The following is a 22,347-nucleotide window of genomic DNA, read 5'->3' on the forward strand; positions in this document are numbered from 1 at the left end:
CCCTGAAGCTGTTGTGAAGGCTGGCGGCCCAACACCTTACTGAGACACTGGGTTGGTCTTTCCTTACATTTTTCAACCGTTGGTATACCTACCTTCAGTCACCAACTCATTCTCTTCACGTTATAGAGACGACACCTGTTGTTGTCACAGTTGTTGCCGTGGTTGCACATATGTGTAATATTGTACATGATGTTTACACGGGCGCAGGTGTTTTTACTCTACCAATTCTCCGATCTGTGATTTGACATGGCTCAGGCAGAGTAATTCTATTCTTATCCTGCGTAAACCCTCTAATCTGTGACCCTAATCTTAAACCCCACAACACAGGAACGACTCTTTACTGTACAGTCGGCTGTTTTCAGTTTAGCTCCCTCCTTTTTCTCCTCTTTCTCCTCCTCTATATCCTGCTCAGTGTTCTCCCCTCTCCTCTTCTGTCTAAAACACTGTCTAATGCATAACATGCTCCTAAACACTGTCTTCTACATAACATGCTTATAAACAATGTGTGTTCTACATAACATGCTTATAAACACTGTCTTCTACACAACATGAGTATGAACAATGTCTTTTGTATAACATGCTTATAAACACTTTATTGTATTTGACATGCGTATAAACACTGTTTTCTATATAACATGCTTATAAACACTGTTTTCTATATAACATGCTTATAAACACTGTGTTCTTCATAACATGCTTATAAACACTGTTTTCTTCATAACATTCTTAAACATCTTGTGTTTCTGTACTGTGGGAATGCTCCATTATTATTCTGCAGAGTTAGCCACAAGCTAACACTGCAGGTGTGGATGCTGATAAAAGAGGAATTAGATTGTCCAGGATGTCGTTTCATGTTTCTCTTAAAAATTGCCATCCTTTTTCTTTTCCTCTCGTCATCAGGGGTTTTCAACTCTGTACCTTGAGTCCAGTTCCATTCCATTTTTTTTTCATTTCAACCTACTAATCAGGAACGTATTCAGACCTGGGACACCAGGTGGGAGACATTAATGATGAAGTAGAACAGACAACCAGCAGACCTGGGACACCAGGTGGGAGACATTAATGATGAAGTAGAACAGACAACCAGTAGACTTGGGATACCAGGTGGGAGACATTAATGATGAAGTAGAACAGACAACCAGCAGACCTGGGACACCAGGTGGGAGACATTAATGATGAAGTAGAACAGACAACCAGCAGACCTGGGACAGCTGGTGGGAGACATTAATGATGAGGTTGAACAGAAAACCAGAGTTCAATAGCCCTGTTAGGGTCAGAGTTCAATAGCCCTGCTCTTATCCTCTCCTCCTCTGTCTCATCTTCCTCTAGCTTCTCTTTCTGTTCAATATGTAACTCCTTTTCCTTCCTCAACCTACATAGCAGGGATTTTACCAATCAGCACATGACCACCGTCTCTACTCCTGTGATAAGAATGTAAAATCAATCTTAATGAATTGTTCTTAGGGGAAGAAATAAATCAAAAAAAATAGTTGATTTGGAAGAAATGTATCCGTCCAGTGTTTTTGTTTCCGGAGCAGTGTGGGGACTTCAGTGTGTAGTGTCATGTGACCCAGCTGCAGCAAGTCAGTACATCGTTTTTAGGGAAAAAACAGATAATACCCAAGTATGGAATCACTGGGGACTTCCTGGTTTTGGGGTAAACTTCTTAAATGTCCTCCAGCTCATGTATTTTTTTTTTATGTGGCTCGAATGTTGCGATATTTTATGTATTTATTTATTTATTTATTCTGTGTTTTTATTGTGCCGGCCTCTGTGTGAACCCCAGGCTCAGTTCTACCAACTAACAGACTGAGGAGAAAGACGCAAAAGGAAAAAAACAAATTGGATTCAAACAAATACAATACATTTAAATGATTATTCCTCCCTAATCTTGTGACTAATGGAGTAATATAGCATCTCAAGTCAAAGAGTGTTTTAATGCAATAATTTTTATGAACGGACAAGTGTCAGTTCCCATGCGCGCACGCACGCGTGTCCGTGTGTGTGCATTAAAAAAAAAAACGTTTATGGATATTTTCATAAACAAGCCCTTGTCTAGACAGCCAACAGCACTCTGATGAGCAGTTGGAACATCGATGCTAAAGAGATGTGCTGAAATGCAAACTGCTTTATGATGTCGGGCGAGGTGCTCAGACAGGATATGATGCGATAGGAGCACAGATACCACAAATGAGATCGTGAGAGAACAGATGGAGGGACAGAGAGAAGGAAAAGGAAAGAGAGTTAGAAAGTTGGAGAGAAGACAGAAACAGAGAGAGAAAAAGATGACAAGAGAGTTAGGTTTTTACGTCCTCATTTGTATGCGGAATCAGCAACAACTGTGGACACAACACCAGAACATGTCATTTGAAAACAAGAACATGTGGAAATCACCTTAAAACATATAAACATCCAATACACAGATACACCTTTTTGTAAAGAGAGAGTATAGGAGAGAGGGCGTGGGAGGAATGAACGGAAAGATGGAAAAAGAGAGGGAGCAAGGGAGAGACAGAGGAAGAATGGGAGACAGAGGTGGAGAGATGGAAAGGTTTGTAGGGCCTAATGTGGAAGAGAGTGTGTCAGATAGCTCCCTAAACGTGGGCACCCGGGGCAGAGGGAAACCCTACACCATACTCCCCCCCCCCCCCCCCCCCCGCCCAAATACTCCCCCCCTCGCCTCTCCAGATCTCCACTTATCCCCCACTCTGCTCCCTATTGAATAGAGCCATTATCAGAGCTATTGCAGCCTCAGTAGTCACGTCACGTCGGATCACACACTCCGTCCAGGTAGAACCGCGGTGAAACAACCGCTGGTCCTGACCCCTTTCCTTTCCCCTCGTACATCCGCGTGCCGTCTGGCCGGGACAACTTTCTCAGGACCTCATTCTCTGTCAGACCCCCACATCAGCAGCAGGCACCGCGGGCCGTTAGCTGATGTCCCTGCAAAATGAGGGAGAAGGACGGAAGAGATGGAGAGATAGTGAGACATATGTACCTATTTATACTTTGATCAGGTTCTAGTGTTCACTATAGGAATCATGTTCTGGTGTTCCCTATAGGAATCAGGTTCTAGTGTTCACTATATGAATCAGGTTCTAGTGTTCACTTTAGCAATCAGGTTCTAGAGTTCACAATAGGAATCAGGTTCTAGTGTTCACAATAGGAATCAGATTCTAGTGTTCACTATAGGAATCAGGTTATAATGTTCACTATAGGAATCAGGTTCTAGTATTCACTATAGTTATCAGGGTTTAGTGTTCAATATAGGAATCAGGTTCTAGTGTTCACTATAGGAATCAGGTTCTAGTGTTCAATATAGGAATCAGGTTCTAGTGTTCACTATAGGAATCAGGTTCTAGTATTCACTATAGGAATCAGGTTCTAGTGTTCAATATAGGAATCCGGTTCTAGTGTTCACTATAGGAATCAGGTCCTAGTGTTCAATATAGGAATCAGGTCCTAGTGTTCAATATAGGAATCAGGTTCTAGTGTTCACTATAGAAATCAGGTTCTAGTGTTCAATATAGGAATCAGGTTCTAGTGTTCACTATAGGAATCAGGTTCTAGTATTCACTATAGGAATCAGGTTCTAGTGTTCAATATAGGAATCAGGTTCTAGTGTTCACTATAGGAATCAGGTCCTAGTGTTCAATATAGGAATCAGGTTCTAGTGTTCACTATAGCAATCAGGTTCTAGTGTTCAATATAGGAATCAGGTTCTAGTGTTCACTATAGGAATCAGGTTCTAGTATTCACTATAGGAATCAGGCTCTAGTGTTCAATATAGGAATCAGGTTCTAGTGTTCAATATAGGAATCAGGTTCTAGTGTTCACTATAGCAATCCGGGTCTAGTGTTCACTATAGGATTCAGGGTTCCACCACTCTCTGGTCAGAACAAAAGACAAATGAGCATTGCCATCATCTTCATCACCTCTCAGACCCTCACAGCATGGCTTTGTTGCTATGACAACTTAGATTTCAGTATGAGCTTTGACTGACAGCCCCCCCCCCCCCCCACTGGGTTTTGTAGAATGTCTACTACCTCCATATGTGGTCGTGAATTGACACGCCCACACTATTTCCTGTACAGATGACCTTAGAGGTAGATCTGGTCACATGTTCTCTCCTCTCCACACCACATAGCCCACTGTTACCAAGGCAATGTGTCTTTTAGCCGCCTTATGTGTGTGCTTTTGTGTGGGTGTATAGGTGTGTCTGTATGTGTGTGTTTACATGTGTTACATGTGAGCAGTAAAAATGATGATGGGAGCAGGCTGAAGTGTAGATCTTCTTTTCCTGGGTCTTTTCTCTCAACCTTTTTCCCCTGCTTCTGCTTTTCTCCTTGCCTCTCTGGCTCTCTCTGGGTGCTGAAGGTCGTTAGTGGAGTTGTGGGGATGATCTGGTCTCTGTTTAGACCACTGAGGTCAGGGGTCAACTGTAATGGTTCAATAACAATGCAGTGTACAAGTAAGGGGGTTGTTCATTTGAATGTAAATGTGGTTTGGGATGTTTCTCTTTTGTCTGCGGAGTTTCTTTACATGAAGACCACAACCCACATTATAGAATGTCTTAGTCTGCCCCTTTCACCTCCCCGTTGTCTCTCTCTGTGTCTCTCTCTCTCTCTCTCTCTCTCTCTGTCTCTCTCCCTCTCTTTCTCTCTCTCTTATTGATACAAAAGCATGTCTTCATGGAAAAAGGTGTCTTAATGAAAAAGGTCACACATTTTATGCCAGATGTTTCGGTCCCCTTTCCTTAACTCCTTCTCCTCTTTTCTCCTCTTCCCTCCCTGCCTCCCTCCTCTCTGGTCCACTACTCCCATCCCTTAATACATTGAAAGATAATTCATAAATTGTTCTATCATCAGAAGAGTGGGTGAGTTAAACGTAAAAACGGAACGGAGATATCCATCTGTTTATTTATTCATGTCCCTATAATTCTCGTATTGTAAACTGATAATATTGCAATGTTTGTAATGCCTTTTTCCTATTTTTCCACTTTGTTATATACCTATTCATAACATATTTTCCACTTGCTTTGGCACTCTAAACAAATATTTCCCATGCCAATAACACCTTTAAATTGAAATTGAATAGAGAGAGAGAGAGAGAGAGAGATAGACAGAGAAGATAACACAGAGGAGGAAATGAATGAGAGATCAGCCTATTGACTCCTCACTGCCGTCCTTCGGCGGGGCTCTACAGGGACGGGAATTGACACGGTTGATAATCCTTTCTTTACAGGGTTCACCGGGGAATGATTACTCAGACAGTGACGACACTCAGGATGGCTCAAATACAATTGTTGGGAAAACACGGGTGGAAGGAGGGAGAGGCGGGAGGAAAGGGGGAGAGAATGGGGGCGGAGGAGCAGGGGGGAGGGGGAGAGGGGCAAAAGAGTATTGTTGCAAAAGAGAGATGGACAATGTAGTATTTCTGGGCTGACTGGTGGCAACAGTTGTTTAGTTACTGTTGATGGGCAGTTTTAGGATTGTGGAAACATGTTTTTTTGTGTTATTATACATTATCCTCGATTGGTCTGCTGATTGGTTTTTAGTGGTCTAATACATTATCCATGATTGACCTACTGGTTGGTTTCTGGTGCTCTGATACATTATCCCTGATGGATATTCTGTTGGATTCCAGTGTTCTGATACATTATTCCTTATGTCCTTGCCAGTTGGTTTCTAGTGTTCTAATACATTATTCCTGATGGATATACTGTGGATTTCTAGTGTTCTAATACATTATTCCTGGTGAGTGTAGTGTGGGTTTCTAGTGTTCTAATACATTATTCCTGGTGAGTGTAGTGTGGGTTTCTAGTGTTCTGATACATTATCCCTGATGGGTATACTGTGGGTTTCTGATCAGCCCGCAGGTTGGTTTGGGTCCATCTGTGATTGTACTAGAGTCACCTGGATGTTTTTAGATGTAGAAGGCGTTGGAAAAAATCCAATCACTTTAGGAATGAGGTTAATCCCTCGTAATGGTTCTCCTTTTTATAAAAAATGTATTAAAATGCATTTAAAGGGTTTACCTATTTATAGATGCTCAATATCCCTGCACGTCACACAGATCCCATATCAGATGTGTTTCTTTGCAGACAGGGGCCCACAGCAGAGTGTGTGGGTTGAAGGAACAGACCTGTTCAGCTGTGCAAACCTGCTTCTCCCTTTCTGATTATAAAATGCTGTTTAGTAGGATGAGATTTAACGTTAATTAATAGGTGAGTCACTTTGTTCCCAGGCTAAATAGCTAGCAAGCAGGCAAGGACAAACACACACACACACACACACACACACTTACATAAACACACACAAACTCTCACCCCGGAACACACACTCTCTTGCACACAAACACACACACAAACACACACACACACAGAAACACACAAACTCAATAGCTTTTGAGTAGGACCTCTCTGGGTTGGCAGGCAGACAGCAAACGTCACAAATGCCTCCTTATTTCTCCGATAGTCCACTTTTTTCACCACAGCCTATTGTTCAGATGAGGTATGTGCTGTAGGGTGGGGTTAATGAGGTATTTAGGGTGGGTTTGTGAGGCACTGGAGGAACGGTAGTCGTGCTTGGGTCTGACGGTCTTCTCTGTGTCCTCTAATGGAGGGTGGGACGGTCTTCTCTGTGTCCTCTAATGGAGGGTGGGACGGTCTTCTCTGTGTCCTCTAATGGAGGGGGGGTGGTCTTCTCTGTGTCCTCTAATGGAGGGGGGGACGGTCTTCTCTGTGTCCTCTAATGGAGGGGGGGACGGTCTTCTCTGTGTCCTCTAATGGAGGGTGGGACGGTCTTCTCTGTGTCCTCTAATGGAGGGTGGGACGGTCTTCTCTGTGTCCTCTAATGGAGGGTGGGACGGTCTTCTCTGTGTCCTCTAATGGAGGGTGGGACGGTCTTCTCTGTGTCCTCTAATGGAAGGGGGGTTGTCTTCTCTGTGTCCTCTAATGGAGGGTGGGACGGTCTTCTCTGTGTCCTCTAATGGAGGGGGGGTGGTCTTCGTCCACTCAACGCACGTATCTGATATTCTGTTGTTTCCTCGTTATCTGGCAGTACATTCTCCACCTGGACAATTAGCCTCCTTATGACCCCCACACACACATACACAGAAACACACACGCAGAAACACACTCAAACAGAAACACACACAAACAGAAACACACAGACGGACAAAACCTGAACCTGCTGTATCCTTGGAGATGTATCCATGAATGTGACAATCTGCCTCAAACATCAGCCCGGGCTGAAAGAAAGGGGAAGATGGGGAGAAATAGAGACATAGAGAGAGAGAAAGAGAGAGAGAAAGAGAGAGAGAGAGAGAGAGAGAGACTAAGAAAGGCACAAAAACAACCCATAGTGTGGTAGAGCATAACACCGAGCGGCCTGCAATCCCCCATGTCCTAATTACAAAGGCTTAGAGGAAACACACACATACACGCAGACACAGAAAACACACAACCCATACAGTATAGACAACGCACACACCTCACAGACACGGACCAAAACACGCACTCACTTAGACAACACACACCAACTCCGATAAGACACGCACGCACACACACTCAGATAACACACGCACTTTGCTGCTTCTCACCTCCCATGTAAAGTAACACTCCACCCCCTCCTCCATCTTCCACTCTCCTCTCCTCACTTCTCTCCCAGACACATCAGCCATCAGCCAGGTACTAACCACTGCCTGCCTCCTCCCTCTCTCCCTCCCCAGTCTCTGTGCTCTGTAGCTAATGGCTAGCCATCAGGGATTCTCGGGCCTGCAACTCTTAGGCTGTTACAGCACTTTAGAAGAAACAAAAAGGAGAAAACACGAGTAACATGGAGGAAAGGGCATTATGCAGCGTCTTTACTCACAGGTACGGGCTGAATGTCTGCTGGCTCATGTTTGGTTTTTTTCTCTGCCAATCTGAGACATGAATGAACAGCGACCTTGTAATATACATTAAGTATATATGAGTGGTTAGAGTGTTGTTTGCTCTGATGCAGTGGCGGTCTGGGAAGTATGTGTAGATTGTAAGCGCTTTGCTCAGGAGCGTTAATAGCAGCGTGGAGTCTGAGAGCTTCAGAGGTTCCGGACATTTTTGTTTGCTAGTGGAGAGGGATGTACTGCTGCTTTCTAACTGCTTTCTAAGGCTGCCTGAGCTAAAAACCACCTGACACTAACTGAAATTCACCTCCACATTAACTAAAATCCCGCTGACAGGAACTGAATTCCACCTGATATGACCTGAAATCCACCTGACAGGAACTGAAATCCACCTGATATGACCTGAAATCCACCGGACAGGAACTGAAATCCACCTGATATGACCTGAAATCCACCTGATATGACCTGAAATCCACCTGACAGGAACTGAAATCCACCTGATATGACCTGAAATCCACCTGATATGACCTAAAATCCACCTGACAGGAACTGAAATCCACCTGATATGACCTGAAATCCACCTGACAGGAACTGAATTCCACCTGATATGACCTGAAATCCACCTGACAGGAACTGAAATCCACCTGATATGACCTGAAATCCACCTGACAGGAAGAGAAATCCCTCTGACATTAACTGAAATCCACCTGAAATCCAACTGACATGATCTCAGAACCACCTGGGAAAAATCCAGTTGACATTAACTTAAATTCAGTTGCCATGAGCTGAAATCCAATTTAGATTAACTCAAATTCAACTGACACGAACTGAATCAAACTCATTAGGCTGAGTGAGAGTCCTGGCGTCTGTGTGGTTGCGTGTGTGTGTGCATGTGGATGTGTGTCTGGGGGTGTGTGTGTGTGTGTGTGCATGCGGGTACGTGTATGTGCGTGTGTGTGCATGCGGGTGTGTGTGTGCATGAAGGTGAAGGACGTTACAGGTAAACATGACATTCTGCTATACTCAGCGGTTTCTCATGTTTGCTTTGCATAAGCCTGGTGAACCTGTTCCCCTAACTTCTGATAGCCAACTGATAGATATGCAAGGATGAGAGGTTTAGAGCTGTGTGTGTGTGTGTGGGGGGGGGGGGGGTTCTCAGTGGCTGGTTCACACGGTGTGATTCAAGGCTCCCTAATGCTGTTGAGAGGGTTTAGAGGGAGAGAGAGCATGAAGAAAGGTTAAAAGGGGTGAGAAAGGGAGAGAAGGAGAGGGCAGGGAGGTCAAAGGTCATCCTGGTATGCATTAATTAAGCTTAACCCCACCTTCATTCAAGTACCATCAGTTGCTTGGTGTGTTGTTTTCAGAGGTAACACACACACAGTTTCTTGTGTAAGGTTTTGAGAGATGTGTGTAGGGTGTAACTGTATCCACCTACTAAAACATAACCCTAACCCTAATACAACATTACCCAAATACATCATAACCTGAATACATCATAACCCTAATACAATATAACCCCAATACATCATAACCCCAATACATCATAACCCCAATACATCATAACCCTAATACATCATAATCCCAATACATCATAACCCTAATACATCATAATCCCAATACATCATAACCCTAATACATCATAACCTGAATACATCATAACCCTAATACATCATAACCTGAATACATCATAACCCTAATACAACATAACCCCAATACATCATAACCCTAATACATCATAACCCCAATACATCATAACCCTAATACAACATAATCCCAATACATCATAACCCTAATACATCATCACCCTAATACATCATAACCCTAACCCACCGTTGTCTGACGACTCATCCATTGTTAAGCTCTGTCATTGCTACACTCCGTCTAAAGACAGCCCTGTGCTGAAGTCAAGGAGATGTGGGGCACGTTCGAAAAAGGAGTTAGGGTTGATTACATTGTCTTCAATCGAAACAACCAGAGTATCATTACCAGGTTCCTCTAGGATTGATAGCGTGCAGGCCTGCATCTGGAGCTAGTCAAAACCTTCAGAATATGTTTGAGAGAGTGGGGGCCAAATACAGATTTCGTGTTGGTGGTGATGTGCATGGGTAGTCAGGCTAGATCAACAGACTCATGGTGGTGGTGATGTGCATGGGTAGTCAGGCTAGATCAACAGACGCATGGTGGTGGTGATGTGCATGGGTAGTCAGGCTAGATCAACAGACTCATGGTGGTGGTGATGTGCATGGGTAGTCAGGCTAGATAAACAGACTCATGGTGGTGGTGATGTGCATGGGTAGTCAGGCTAGATCAACAGACTCATGGTGGTGGTGATGTGCATGGGTAGTCAGGCTAGATAAACAGACTCATGGTGGTGGTGATGATAATTGTTGTCAGGCTAGATCAAGGTAGCCTTTGTCTGAATACAATAGCACTGGCAGTCAGTGTCGCTCCGATGACCAAACGGATGAAAACATGGAGGGCTAAGTTTCCAGTTCCCAAGCACGTGAAACCATCACCACAGATGACGGCGCTGGTGTCTCTGTGAGGGCGGAAAGGCGTTGGTGAGAGGAACCGCAGCACAAACCTTGCCCTTTTATGTTCCTGAACATAGGTCACACATTGAGCCGCCGTTTAGACGGAACTGGCTGTATTGACTGAGCCAAGTCACCAGCCAGTGAAAGGCGGGTGTACCTCCCAAATGGCACCCTATTCTTTGGACAAAATTAGTGCACCATATAGGGAACAGGATGTAATTTGAGCCACCGGCGGTCACCTCAAAGCAGCACCTTCAGGTTCCACATCAGGCCCTCACATCGACCTGTTCCCAACTCTTTTTTTGCCCTCTTGCCTTTCACTTTTTCACTCAGACCCCTGAATGCCTTGCTACCCTATGAAGGGACATCGATTGAACATTGCTTTTGTCTGCTTCTCTTGGCTATTGGTACGTATTTATGGTTCGTCTCTCCCTCTGCCTCCACCTCTTCCTCCTCCCTCTCCTTAACCCCTCCCCCTCCTGCTCCCTCTTCCTCCACCTTGTCCTATAATACCGTTCCCCCTCAGGCTGACTTTGAACCATTTATCCAGGCATTAGCTGGCTGTGAGTCCTGCTGTTCTTAATGGAATGGCTAATGAAAGGAAGTGTTTGATCGACAGACATTTGTCCTTGGCTTAGCTCGGATCGTGCTAGGCGTTGTGTCCCTGCTCCCCTGCTCCCCTGCCGTTTGTTTTTCGAATGCCGTTGAAACGTCGAACTGCTCCGGAGCGGTATCGGGATGCCACCCCCTCCCCGGCCATGACGGTGTCGGCACGGCCTCCCACCGCCGCTCCGTTATGGCATTGTTACGGCACTAAGCCACCCAGCGCACCAGAACGGACTGAGAATAACTGATCCGCTCACGTGACAAACCAGTAAATATGTGAGAAGGAAATGCAGTGCAGGTATGTCATGAGATAATGTAATAACTGCTTTACACACTAAAGGATAATGTCACGAGCTAGCCAGCTGGCACATTGTCAGAGAGCGAATAGTTGTGTCTAATGGCTTTTTTAATAAATCTGCTTCAGCTGAAGTTATCCAGCCCTACTCCGTTGGATGCTAGATGCTAAAGAACATGCTAGCTTCTGCAGCCTGACTCCGAGAGGGGAGCAAATCGACACGAATGATGTCAATCGGTAGTGCAAATAGCAGAAATGCTATTATAAAATGCTATAACTTTCACAATCTTGTCAGGGGCAACTGAGGCTAGGCAATTCGCTTTTAGTATAATATTTACAGTACAAAGTGGACACAGTGATGGAAAAAGACAAGTAATGCTAATGCGCGAAAGCGTGCAATATAGATGCCGGAACAAACTAGACAAAATCGGAAATTTGCAGGAACCTGTTCCGGAAGTATCCAGCAGAAACTCAGCGCTGGTTATGCATATACTTAACCAGTCTCTAATGCCTCACTCTTAAAAATATCTCGACTTTTTGTGTGTCATCCACAGTTTGGGGACCTTTCTGTCTCTGTTCTATAGTTATTTCAGAAATATACACACTCCTACACATTCCCACACAGACACACACACACTCAGACACACACAGGGAAAGTGGCCAAACGTGAACAAACAAATATTTTCCTGCTCTGATTTGTAGAGTGTTTAGGGGCTCTGGCATCCAGCCTGGTTGGCTGACTGGCTCAGTACAGGGAGGGGGAAGGGCTGGATGAAAGAGAAAGATAGAGGATAGGAAGGATGGAGATGGAGGGGTGGAGTAAGGGGAACAGAGGATGGAAGGATGGAGAGAGATGAAGGAGGGGTGGAGGAAAAGATAGAGGGGTAAAGAGAAATGGAAGGATGGAGAGAAGATAATTAGGTGAGCAGGTGCAACCTTGGTGTGATCCAGCTAACACACACCTATACACGTATGCACACACACATATATACACACACACACATGCATGTATACACACACCTATACACGTATACACACATACACACCTACACACGTATATAAACACACACACCTACATGCGTATACACACACACATACACACACACACACACATGCATGTATACACACACCTATACACGTATACACACACACATACATACACACACACATGCATGTATACACACACCTACACACGTATACACACACACATACACACATACATGTATACACACACCTACACACGTATACACACACACATACACACACACATACACATACACATACATGTATACACACACCTACACACGTATACAAACACACACACCTACATGCGTATACACACACACACACACACACGGTCCCAGACCTGGATGCATCCTATACATCCTTGGCCTTGAAGGGGAATATTACTGATTGTGGCCTACGTACACACACACACACACACACACACACGCACATGTTTTTTTATCCATCCTCGGCCTTGAAGGGGAACATTACTGACCATGGCCTACACACACACACACACACACACACGTTTGTTTATCTGTGTTTGTCAGTCATCCATCTACTCATCAACTCATCCATCTACTCATCCATTCATCCATCCATCTACTTATCCATCTATTAATCAACTTATCCATTCATCCATCCATCTATTCATCACCTCATCCATCTAGTCATCAACTCATCCATCTACTCATCCATCCATCTATTCTTTAACTCATCCATCTACTCATCCATCTATCTATGCATGAACTCAGCCATCCAGCTGGCAGTAACTAGCTTCTTATTGGTAAATACTTCCTGTTTTGGAGTGGCCTTTCTTCTCTGGGCTGTCTAAATGTTGTGTCCCAAATGGCACTCCATTCCAGAGGGGCCCTGGTCACATGTAGTGCACTGGGTAGGGTTCCATTTTGGAGGCATGTTTTGTTTTCATGTCACAAGGCCATGTTGCAATTAGCTAACTGCTCATTTACAAAAATACTTTTCCTGTGACGAGGAAATACAGACAGGAGACAGTACGTTTCTATAGCGAAAGTGGAGGGAAAGAATGTAGGTTGTTATATTTTTGTTTCCTGAACTGGAAACACACACAGACACAAGAACACACACACACTGACACAAGAACACACACACAGACACAAGAACACACACACACTGACACAAGAACACACACTCACAGACACAAGAACACACACACACACAGACACAACGAATACGCATGTGCTGGTCTTTGTAGTGTTCTACAGGTCTTGCCCTGTCCTCTGAGCCGAAGAGATTAGTTTAACTCGTCAGAAATGTTTGAAGAAGGCCAAATGGGGAGCTGACATTCCCCGGGTGAAGCACTCATCTGGACAGAGAAGAGAGGGGGATGAGGCCAACAGATGGAGTAAATTGTGTAGGGGCCAAGGGCTACGAAATGGAGAGAAAGAATGAGAGAGGGATGGGTGGAGAGAGGGGGGATGGGAGTTAAATGCATTAAGCAAACCTTATTACCAACCGCTACTACTACTACCACAACTACTACCACTTCTACTACTTCCTCAACTATTACCACTTCTACTACTACTACTACCACTTCTACTACTACCACTTCTACTACTACAACTACTACCACCACAAATACTACCACTTCTACTACTACTACTACCACAACTACTACCACTTCTACTACTACTACTACCACCACTAGTACCACTTCTACTACTACTACTACCACCACTACTAACACTTCTACTACTACCACTACTACTGCTACCACTACTATAACCACTACTACTCCAATTAGTACTACCACTACTACTACTGCTGCTACTATGACTACTACTACAACCACCACCACCATTCCTACTACTATTATGACAACCAGCATTATCCTACTACTAGAACTACTACTACCAGCACTACTACTACCACTACTACTACTACTACCACAACTACTACTACCACTACTAATAATACTACTACTACTAACATGTCTACTACTACTACAACTACTGTTACCACTACAACTACTACTACTACTAACTTTACTACTATTACTACTACTACTACAATTACTGCTACTTCCACTACTACTACCACTACTAACTTTACTACTATTACTACTACTACTACAACAATTACTGCTACTACCACTAATACTACTAGAACCACTACTACTGCTACCACTACTTCTACTACTACCACCACTACTACTACTACCACTACTAACTTTCCTACTAGTACTGCTACCACTACTAACACTGCTACCACCACTACTACCACTACTACTATCACCAGTACTACTACTACTACCACTACTAACTTTACTACTAGTACCACTAGCACTACTACCACTACTATCACAACTGCTACTCCTACCACTACCATTACCACTATTTCCACCATAATTTCTAACACACTGGCCTATATAGTGCAATAATGATATCTGTAATAATGTTAAGATAAACAAAAATGAGTCCTACATAATAACAACAAGAATAGCCAGTGCTACTGTTTATTGATTTGAATATTCTGTTTCTCTCTGGCTGCGGACGCCAAATGCAGCATTTTTCTCTTCCCCATTAGTATTTTAACATGTTCCTCTGGGTTTAATAATTGAACATTTTGAATATGTTGAATAGTATCTTCAAAGAATGGTTGTCTTGGTGAAGGATGTTTCTCAGTGCAACTGTCTCTGTCTCGTCTGCCATGTAATGACCAAACAGACACACTCTCACACACACACACACTCCTCTCTCTGTCTCTGCGTATCTTTCTCCCTGAGTCTCTCATTCTTTCTCTCCCCCATTGCTTCCTCTGTCCCTCGTTCTGTCATTCGTTTTCTCTCTGTCTCCTACTTTCCTTCTAGTTGTCTCTGTCCCTCTCTGTCTCTATGTCTCTCTTGCTCTCTTTCTCCCTCTTTTCCTCTCTGTCGCTGTCCATCTTTCTCTCTATCACAGGTGATTGTCCATTCACTGTGCACATATTAAGGCATAAATAATCCATGCCAGACAAATGTCCATGTGTTCAGTCAAAACTGGGAACCTTTTATAGATTATTAATGTCTGCAAGCCGGCCGTCCTTGAGTCCTTCATCTCATATCTGCTGTATGTCATACGAGACCAGAGGTGACATTCTCTTTCTCTCCTCTTCCCTCTCTCACACACGCACACGTACACACGCTTTTCTCCCACCTCATTGGGTACCCAAGGAGACCAAGTCAACACAACAACACAATAACACAATAACACAACAACACAACAGCGACTAATATATGAAACAGAGAGAGAATGGATTTCATTTTTAAATGGGAACAGTTTGTCAGTAGAGGGCAGTTCTGGTAGCACCAGTAGTTGTTTCATGACTGGTAAATAAAAAAATAAAATTTAGTAAATAACTATGGTTATACCAGAGGCTGTATCGTTTCTAAATAACTGTGGTTATAACTGGTTATTGTGTTTCTAAATATCTTTGGGAATAACATGTTATTGTGTTTCTAAATAACTGTGGTTAACACAGTTTATTGTGTTTCTAAATAACTGTGGTTAACCCATGTTATTACATTTCTAAATAACTGGTTATAACTGGTTATTGTGTTTCTAATTATCTGTGATCATAACATGTTACTGTGTTTCTAAATAACTTTGGTTAACCCATGTTATTACATTTCTAAATAACTGTGGTTATAACTGGTTATTGTGTTTCTAAATATCTGTGGTCATAACATGTTATTGTGTTTCTAAATAACTGTGGTTAACACAGGTTATTGTGTTTCTAAATAACTGTGGTTAATACAGGTTATTGTGTTTCTAAATAACAGTGGTTAACACAGGTTATTGTGTTTCTACATTACTGTGGTTAACATAGGTTATTGTGTTTCTTAATAACTGTGATTATAACAGGTTATTGTTTTTCTTAATAACTGTGGTTATAACAGTTTATTGTAATTCTAAATAATTGTGCTTAGAACAGGTTATTGTGTTTCTAAATAACCGTGGTTAATACAGGTTATTGTGTTTCTAAATATTTGTGCTTATAACTCGTTATTGTTTTTCTAAATAACTGTGGTTATAACATGTTATTCTGTTTCTAAATAACTGTGGTTATCACAGAGGTTTCTGTTTTTCATCTAGTCCTAGGAGAATTGGCCAAATCTTTTATTAGTACCAAATTCTACATCATGTAACTCAGTGCCAGAGTGTGCATACACACTCTGATGCACACACATATGCACAATTGCCATTTGTGAAATGTCAAGTACTGTAGGAATAGCAAGATTTAAGACATACCACACCCAAAAGGGAAAGCAACAAGCAAAGGGTACAGCTCATTTTGGAAATGGTTTCACCAGACACACTGGTGGTTTTAATGTGCAGCTCATTTTGGGCATGGTTTCTCCAGACACACTGGTGGTTTTAAGGTGCAGCTCATTTTGGGCATGGTTTCTCCAGACCCTGGTAGTTTTAAGGTTCTGCTCATTTTGGACATGGTTTCTCCAGATAGACTGCTAGTTTAAAGGTGCAGCTTGTTTTGGACATGGTTTCTCCAGACCCTGGTAGTTTTAAGGTTCAGCTCATTTTGGACATGGTTTCTCCAGATAGACTGCTAGTTTAAAGGTGCAGCTCATTTTGGACTTGGTTTCTCCAGACCCTGGTAGTTTTAAGGTTCAGCTCATTTTGGACATGGTTTCTCCAGATAGACTGCTAGTTTGAAGGTGCAGCTTGTTTTGGACATGGTTTCTCCAGACTGACCGATGATTTCAAGGTGTCTGGAAGCGTTGTAGGGTCCGTCTAAAGGGCACGTAAACCGTGAGGAGGCATTTCAGGTTGGCCAGCTACCTCAGGCAGATCACTGTGTGAGATCCACTTGTGTTTCTGGGACACTGAGCTGGAGAACTTGGTTTATGATTCAGAGGGAACATATCATCTCACTCAGAACGAGTATCAGCCATCCTCTCTAATAGAGACGCCACTGGAGAGAGGTTAACGAGAATGATTAGAAGGTCAAGTGTTGATCTTCTCTTTTCTCAAGAGCTCCGATGTTCTCGTCAGATTGAAGGCTCGGAGATTGGTCGAGACAACACGAGGAGTCCTAATGATGTTCAGGTGGATGCGTCTGTGTCTTCTCAGGGTACTGAAGACCCGTCAGAACCGGGCTGTCTGCCCACACACACGCCCTTACCAGTATGATCTGCCAAAACAGGGTTTCTGCTCAGCTCATGTGAGTCTCCTGTTACCTACATGCTCATTCCTTCAGCTGCCTGGTGAAGCGGAGGGCCTTGTTATCAGCCCATGTTGTTGCTGTTCAGGTCCTGGTGGGACCACTTTACCAGGCCTGGAATGGAACTGTACACGGGCTACTTAATATTTCCAGTGAAGTTCTTGTCATTCCACTTTTATCACATCCTTTATTTGGGGTATAAAGGGTGAGTCGGGCCATATATTGGCCCAGGCCGTGTGATGGTTAGTTAATCGTTAGGCCTTCTGCCCCCTTACACATCAACCACCAATTCCCTCAACAGGGAGAATTCCCCCAACTAGGAGCTTTCATCTATTGTGAGTTTTGTAGTATTCTCTCTCGCTCTCTTTCTCCTGCATTTGCTCGAGAGGCTGCCGAATCAGCTACTTCGTCGACAGGGTAACAATGGAACAAGGTAACAGAAGAACAACACAGAACCAGAATGTTGGAACACAGTGTTGTCAGATGAATGTTCCCCATCTGCCAGTGGAACACAACACCCCGAGACCAATAAGTAGGATTAGGGTCTTTGGGTTAGAAATAACACTCTCTGAGGATTATAAATCTAGCGTTGACTCACAGCACCTCTCACAAACATGCAATTAGCATGCATTGCAATAAATTATGAATTTGTTCTCAATTTAGAACCCAATGGTTTTTCATGGAAAGAAGGGGATGAGCGTGTACTAAATAGTTTAGATTTGGGTTGGTTTCCTGTTTGACAGGTTTAGTTGTTAAATAATATAAAGGGATTAAAGTGATAACGGCTGACATTGTTCATTTACATGAGGAGGATAATTTTCTTTATCCCGTCGAGGAAAAAGATAATGTTTCTCCCCATCTTCATCATTTCCTGTTCCTCCCTCCATCACTCTCTCCCTCTCTCTCTCTCTCTCTCTCTCTCTCTCTCTCCCTCTCTTTCTGACACATTCTCTCTCTTGCTCTCAGTGTCTGGGCCGTTCCTCGTGCATGTTAGGGTGACTGTCTAATTAAGATGACGATAGTGTGCAGCCAGACAGGCTGTTGAAGCCCATCGTGTCCTCTTCATACGTTCTGATGCCAGTGTTCTGTATCTCTCGTTTTTTTCTCCATTTTTGTCGCTCCCTCTCTCCCTCCAGCCCTCTATCCCCCCCCCCCACGCCCCCTTTCTCTCTGTTGATTCAATTGAATTCAAAGAGGATTTATTGGCATGGGAAGTATTTGTTTACAATGCCAAAGCAAGTCTGTCTCTCTCCCTGTCTGCCCCCCCCCCCCCATCCCCTCTATGAACACACACCACAGTACTGGATCCATTTGACACAGACTCAACACAGACTTCCATAACAATCCAGAGTGGCTTCGTCTCAATAGAGATGAAAGAGAGTGAGGAGATACACACACACACACACACCAAACACAAAACGGCTCTCACACACCACACACAGGCACACATGGAACAGCAGACACACACACACACACACACCCAAACAGAGAACTACACACAACAACGCGTAGATGAGGGGGAGTGCAGGAAACGCTTGGCGAGGCTAGCTGCTCGGCCTGCCTGGGGAAGGCTTCAAAAGCGCAGTGACATACATTTATGATCACGGAGCCAGGCCTCACACTCAACTGTTGTTGTTCTCCTCCTCACCTCTCCCTCTCCTCCTCTCACTATCCTCCCCACCTCACCCTCTCCTCTTCTTTCTACCTCCCCCCTCCTCTCCTTCTCCCCTTCCCATCTTCACTTTTCCATCGTCTTCTTTTCATTTTGCTCTCCTCCTTATTTCCTCTTCCTAACCCCTTGGTGTTTGTGAGTTTCTGTGTGTGTGTGTGTTTGTGTGTGTGTGTGAGTCTGTGTCTGTGTGTCTGTGTGTAAAGAGCTTCTCTTCCCTGGAAACATTGTCTTTCTTGTCCTCAAAACAATTAGTTTCTGTGGAAGGGAAGAAAGTGTGAGTGTGTGTGTGAGGGGGGGGGGGGGTCAGAGAGTGTGTGGGAGTGGGGGGCAGAGAATGTGTGGGAGGGGGTCAGAGAATGTGTGGGAGGGGGTCAGAGAGTGTGTGTTTCTGTTTGGGTCACTCCAATAATGATGTCTTTTTAAGATATTGACATTTTGGAGTTGTGATGTAATTAAATTAAAACTACCATTGAACATTTACCTTTGAACACTTCTACTGAACACTTCTAGTGTCCACTACTGTTGAATACTACCGATATTCACTAATAGGATATTAGAATGAATCACAATGCAAAACTTACTCTCTCTCTCCATCTCTCCCTCTCTCTGCAGAAGAAGACTGTGTTAATTGCACAGATGAGTGCAGAGTTCTAGGTCACTCAGATCGTTGTTGGATGCCACAGTTCCCGGCGGGAGGGGCGGGACAAGGCGGAGCCAACCAGGCAGAGGGCGTCGACTACCGAAACAACCTATTTGTTCCTGCGGGGATGGAAGCTGCCATGGAAACCACAGAAACCTACGAGACCATCAACCCCAACGGGAAGAAAACTTTCTGCACCTTCGGGAAAGAGCGTAGAGATCACACCATCCTGGTGGCTAATGTCAAACCATATCTGAAGACCAAGCGAGCTCTCTCCCCGCTCCTCCAGGAGGTGCCCTCTGCCTCCAGCTCCCCTACCAAGGGCTGCTCCTCCTCGAACAACTCCCCCTGCGCCTCCTCCACTAAATCCCCAGCTGATGGAGCCGAGAGTAAGCCCGCCTCCAGCCACTACTGCTCCGGACCCCCGGGCGGACAGTACCCCCCCACCACCAAACAGAGTAGGGACCCTGGCCCCCACAACCCTGCTCATCAGGGTTACCCAGCTCTCCCTTGCGACCCAGTGGCCAAGGTTCTAGCCGAGGCCCGGTCCCGTATCAGCCAGGAGGCCGGACTGGGGGTGGGGACAGAGATGGACTGTGTTCTGGAGATGGAAGGGGGGGTCCACGGAGGCCTGGAGTTGTCGCGGGACGGGGTGGACGCCGACCAGGTGGTCAGAGACATCGACAAACTGCTGCAGGACTGCCGAGGCAGCGAAACAACCACCGGAACTCTCCGGAGAAAGTGACAGACAGGCAGAGAGACAGACAGGCAGGCAGAGAGACAGACAGGCAGGCAGAGAGACAGACAGAGAGATGGAGGTGTGGGTGGAGGACGAATACTTCTCTTAGACTCCTAAAGATGGCAATCACCATCCAGACAACAAATAAACAAACCAAGTGAGCTCACCTGGCCTTCGGATAAGGTGGTTGTTGATGTTGATGTTGTTGTTGTTTTTAATGTTATTGACAGGACCTGTACAACGGGAACACGGAAAGACATACCGTGGACCATGTTGGCCGACATCTTTCAGGAGAAGGGCGAGACAACACGACACTGACCGAACTGAAAACCGCCGACTTCTGTTGAACTGTGCGCACGTGTCCCAAATGGCAGCCTACTCCTGCGTAGTGGCACTGTTTTTGCCCATGTCTTATAGGGTCCGGTGGTATAGCGCACTAGATAGGGAACAGGGTGCCATTTGGGACACCCTTTCGACTCTGCTTTTTGGGATTCTTGGGGAACGACAGAATGCTGAGCAGCTTCTGGCCCGGGTCCCTGCAAGCTTTTATCCAAGTGCCCCTCAGCTCATCGTTTATGTGTGTTCATGGTCTTTCATTCGCCAGTACGAGCCTACACATCGTCTGTGTGTGTGTGTGTGTTGCTTACGTGAAGTGTGGACGCCGCCATTGGCTTACCGGAGGATTATATACGTGGTGTATTTTGACAATCGAAGGACAGACGGACTCAGAAGGTGGATGCCCATTCGGCGGCCAGAACCTCGGCTTGGTTCTGTCCCGCTGCGCCCAGAAGGAGGCCGACACATCTTTTTCTGAACTTTCTAATGTTGATGTTCAAAGTGCAAATGGATACTGTATCTTAAAGGGAACAGGTTTGTCGGGGGGGTGGGTTTGGGGGTGGGGCGGGGGGCGGGGGGCGGGGCTTAACTCAGTGGGTGGGTTATAAAATGTGTAAGCATATTTCACCTGTCCTATCCTGTTCTCTATAGTCACCTGTGTAAGCTATGTATTCCCACCCTTCTATTTATGCATTCACATGGAACATTCCAGACTGTTGAAGCCATAAACACACCCAGACACAGAGATTCACACACACACACGCACTCAGACACACACACACACACACACACACACACACACAGTCATTAGTGTAAGCATCACCCTCTGTCATAAGCTTCCAGTCTCTCCTGTATTGGCTATCCACACGTCTGAAGCGCGCCTTTCGGCACTCACAATCTTGTACAAAGGGACATTCTTCTTCCTTCAACTGTGAAAAGATATATCTATATAAAACATATAGATGATTATATGTACTACGAACTCATGTATAGTGTCCATATTAACAAAATATTTATACATTTTGTAAAAAAAAGAAATGAAGGAAAATCTGAAAGAAAACATGATGAATTAAAAAAAAAAAAGTGTCCTGGACTTGAGGTGCAGTTGACGGTCGGAGATATTTATTCTAATTAATTGCTATATGGACACCTTGGCCCTTACTACTGTTACAGAGGAAAAGAAAAAAAGAGAAGAAAAAAGTTGGAAGAGTCCCTACACATTATCACTCTATTACACAATATCATTATGTGCAAAAATGTATCCGATTCAGTGTGTTTACATCAACGACAAAAAAAATACTGAACATATTTTTATTGATTTTACTGCGATTTCTGTGCATTTGAGCCAAATTGTTACGTGTATAAGAGCTATATTGTGTATTTTATTAAATGAATATATAGTTGTGTTGCTTATATTGTATTTGGATACTGTTG

At 44.3% G+C, this 22,347-nt stretch overlaps 1 protein-coding gene across 2 annotated transcripts in view; it reads left to right on the plus strand.

Annotated features, from left to right (window-relative positions):
- pcdh17 (protocadherin 17) overlaps nt 1-21,453 on the plus strand; it is a 77,766-nt gene extending 56,313 nt beyond the window's left edge. For both annotated transcript variants that reach the window (XM_010886580.3, XM_010886581.3), the window contains exon 5: nt 19,811-21,453. In XM_010886580.3, the coding sequence (XP_010884882.2) occupies nt 19,811-20,583 (773 nt within the window). In that variant the 3' untranslated portion in view covers nt 20,584-21,453. The remainder of the gene's footprint in view (nt 1-19,810) is intronic.
- Nucleotides 21,454-22,347: the final 894 nt, after the last annotated feature.

The sequence above is a fragment of the Esox lucius genome, chromosome 22 (assembly GCF_011004845.1).
Source record: "Esox lucius isolate fEsoLuc1 chromosome 22, fEsoLuc1.pri, whole genome shotgun sequence".
NCBI classification, from domain to species: Eukaryota; Metazoa; Chordata; class Actinopteri; order Esociformes; family Esocidae; genus Esox; species Esox lucius.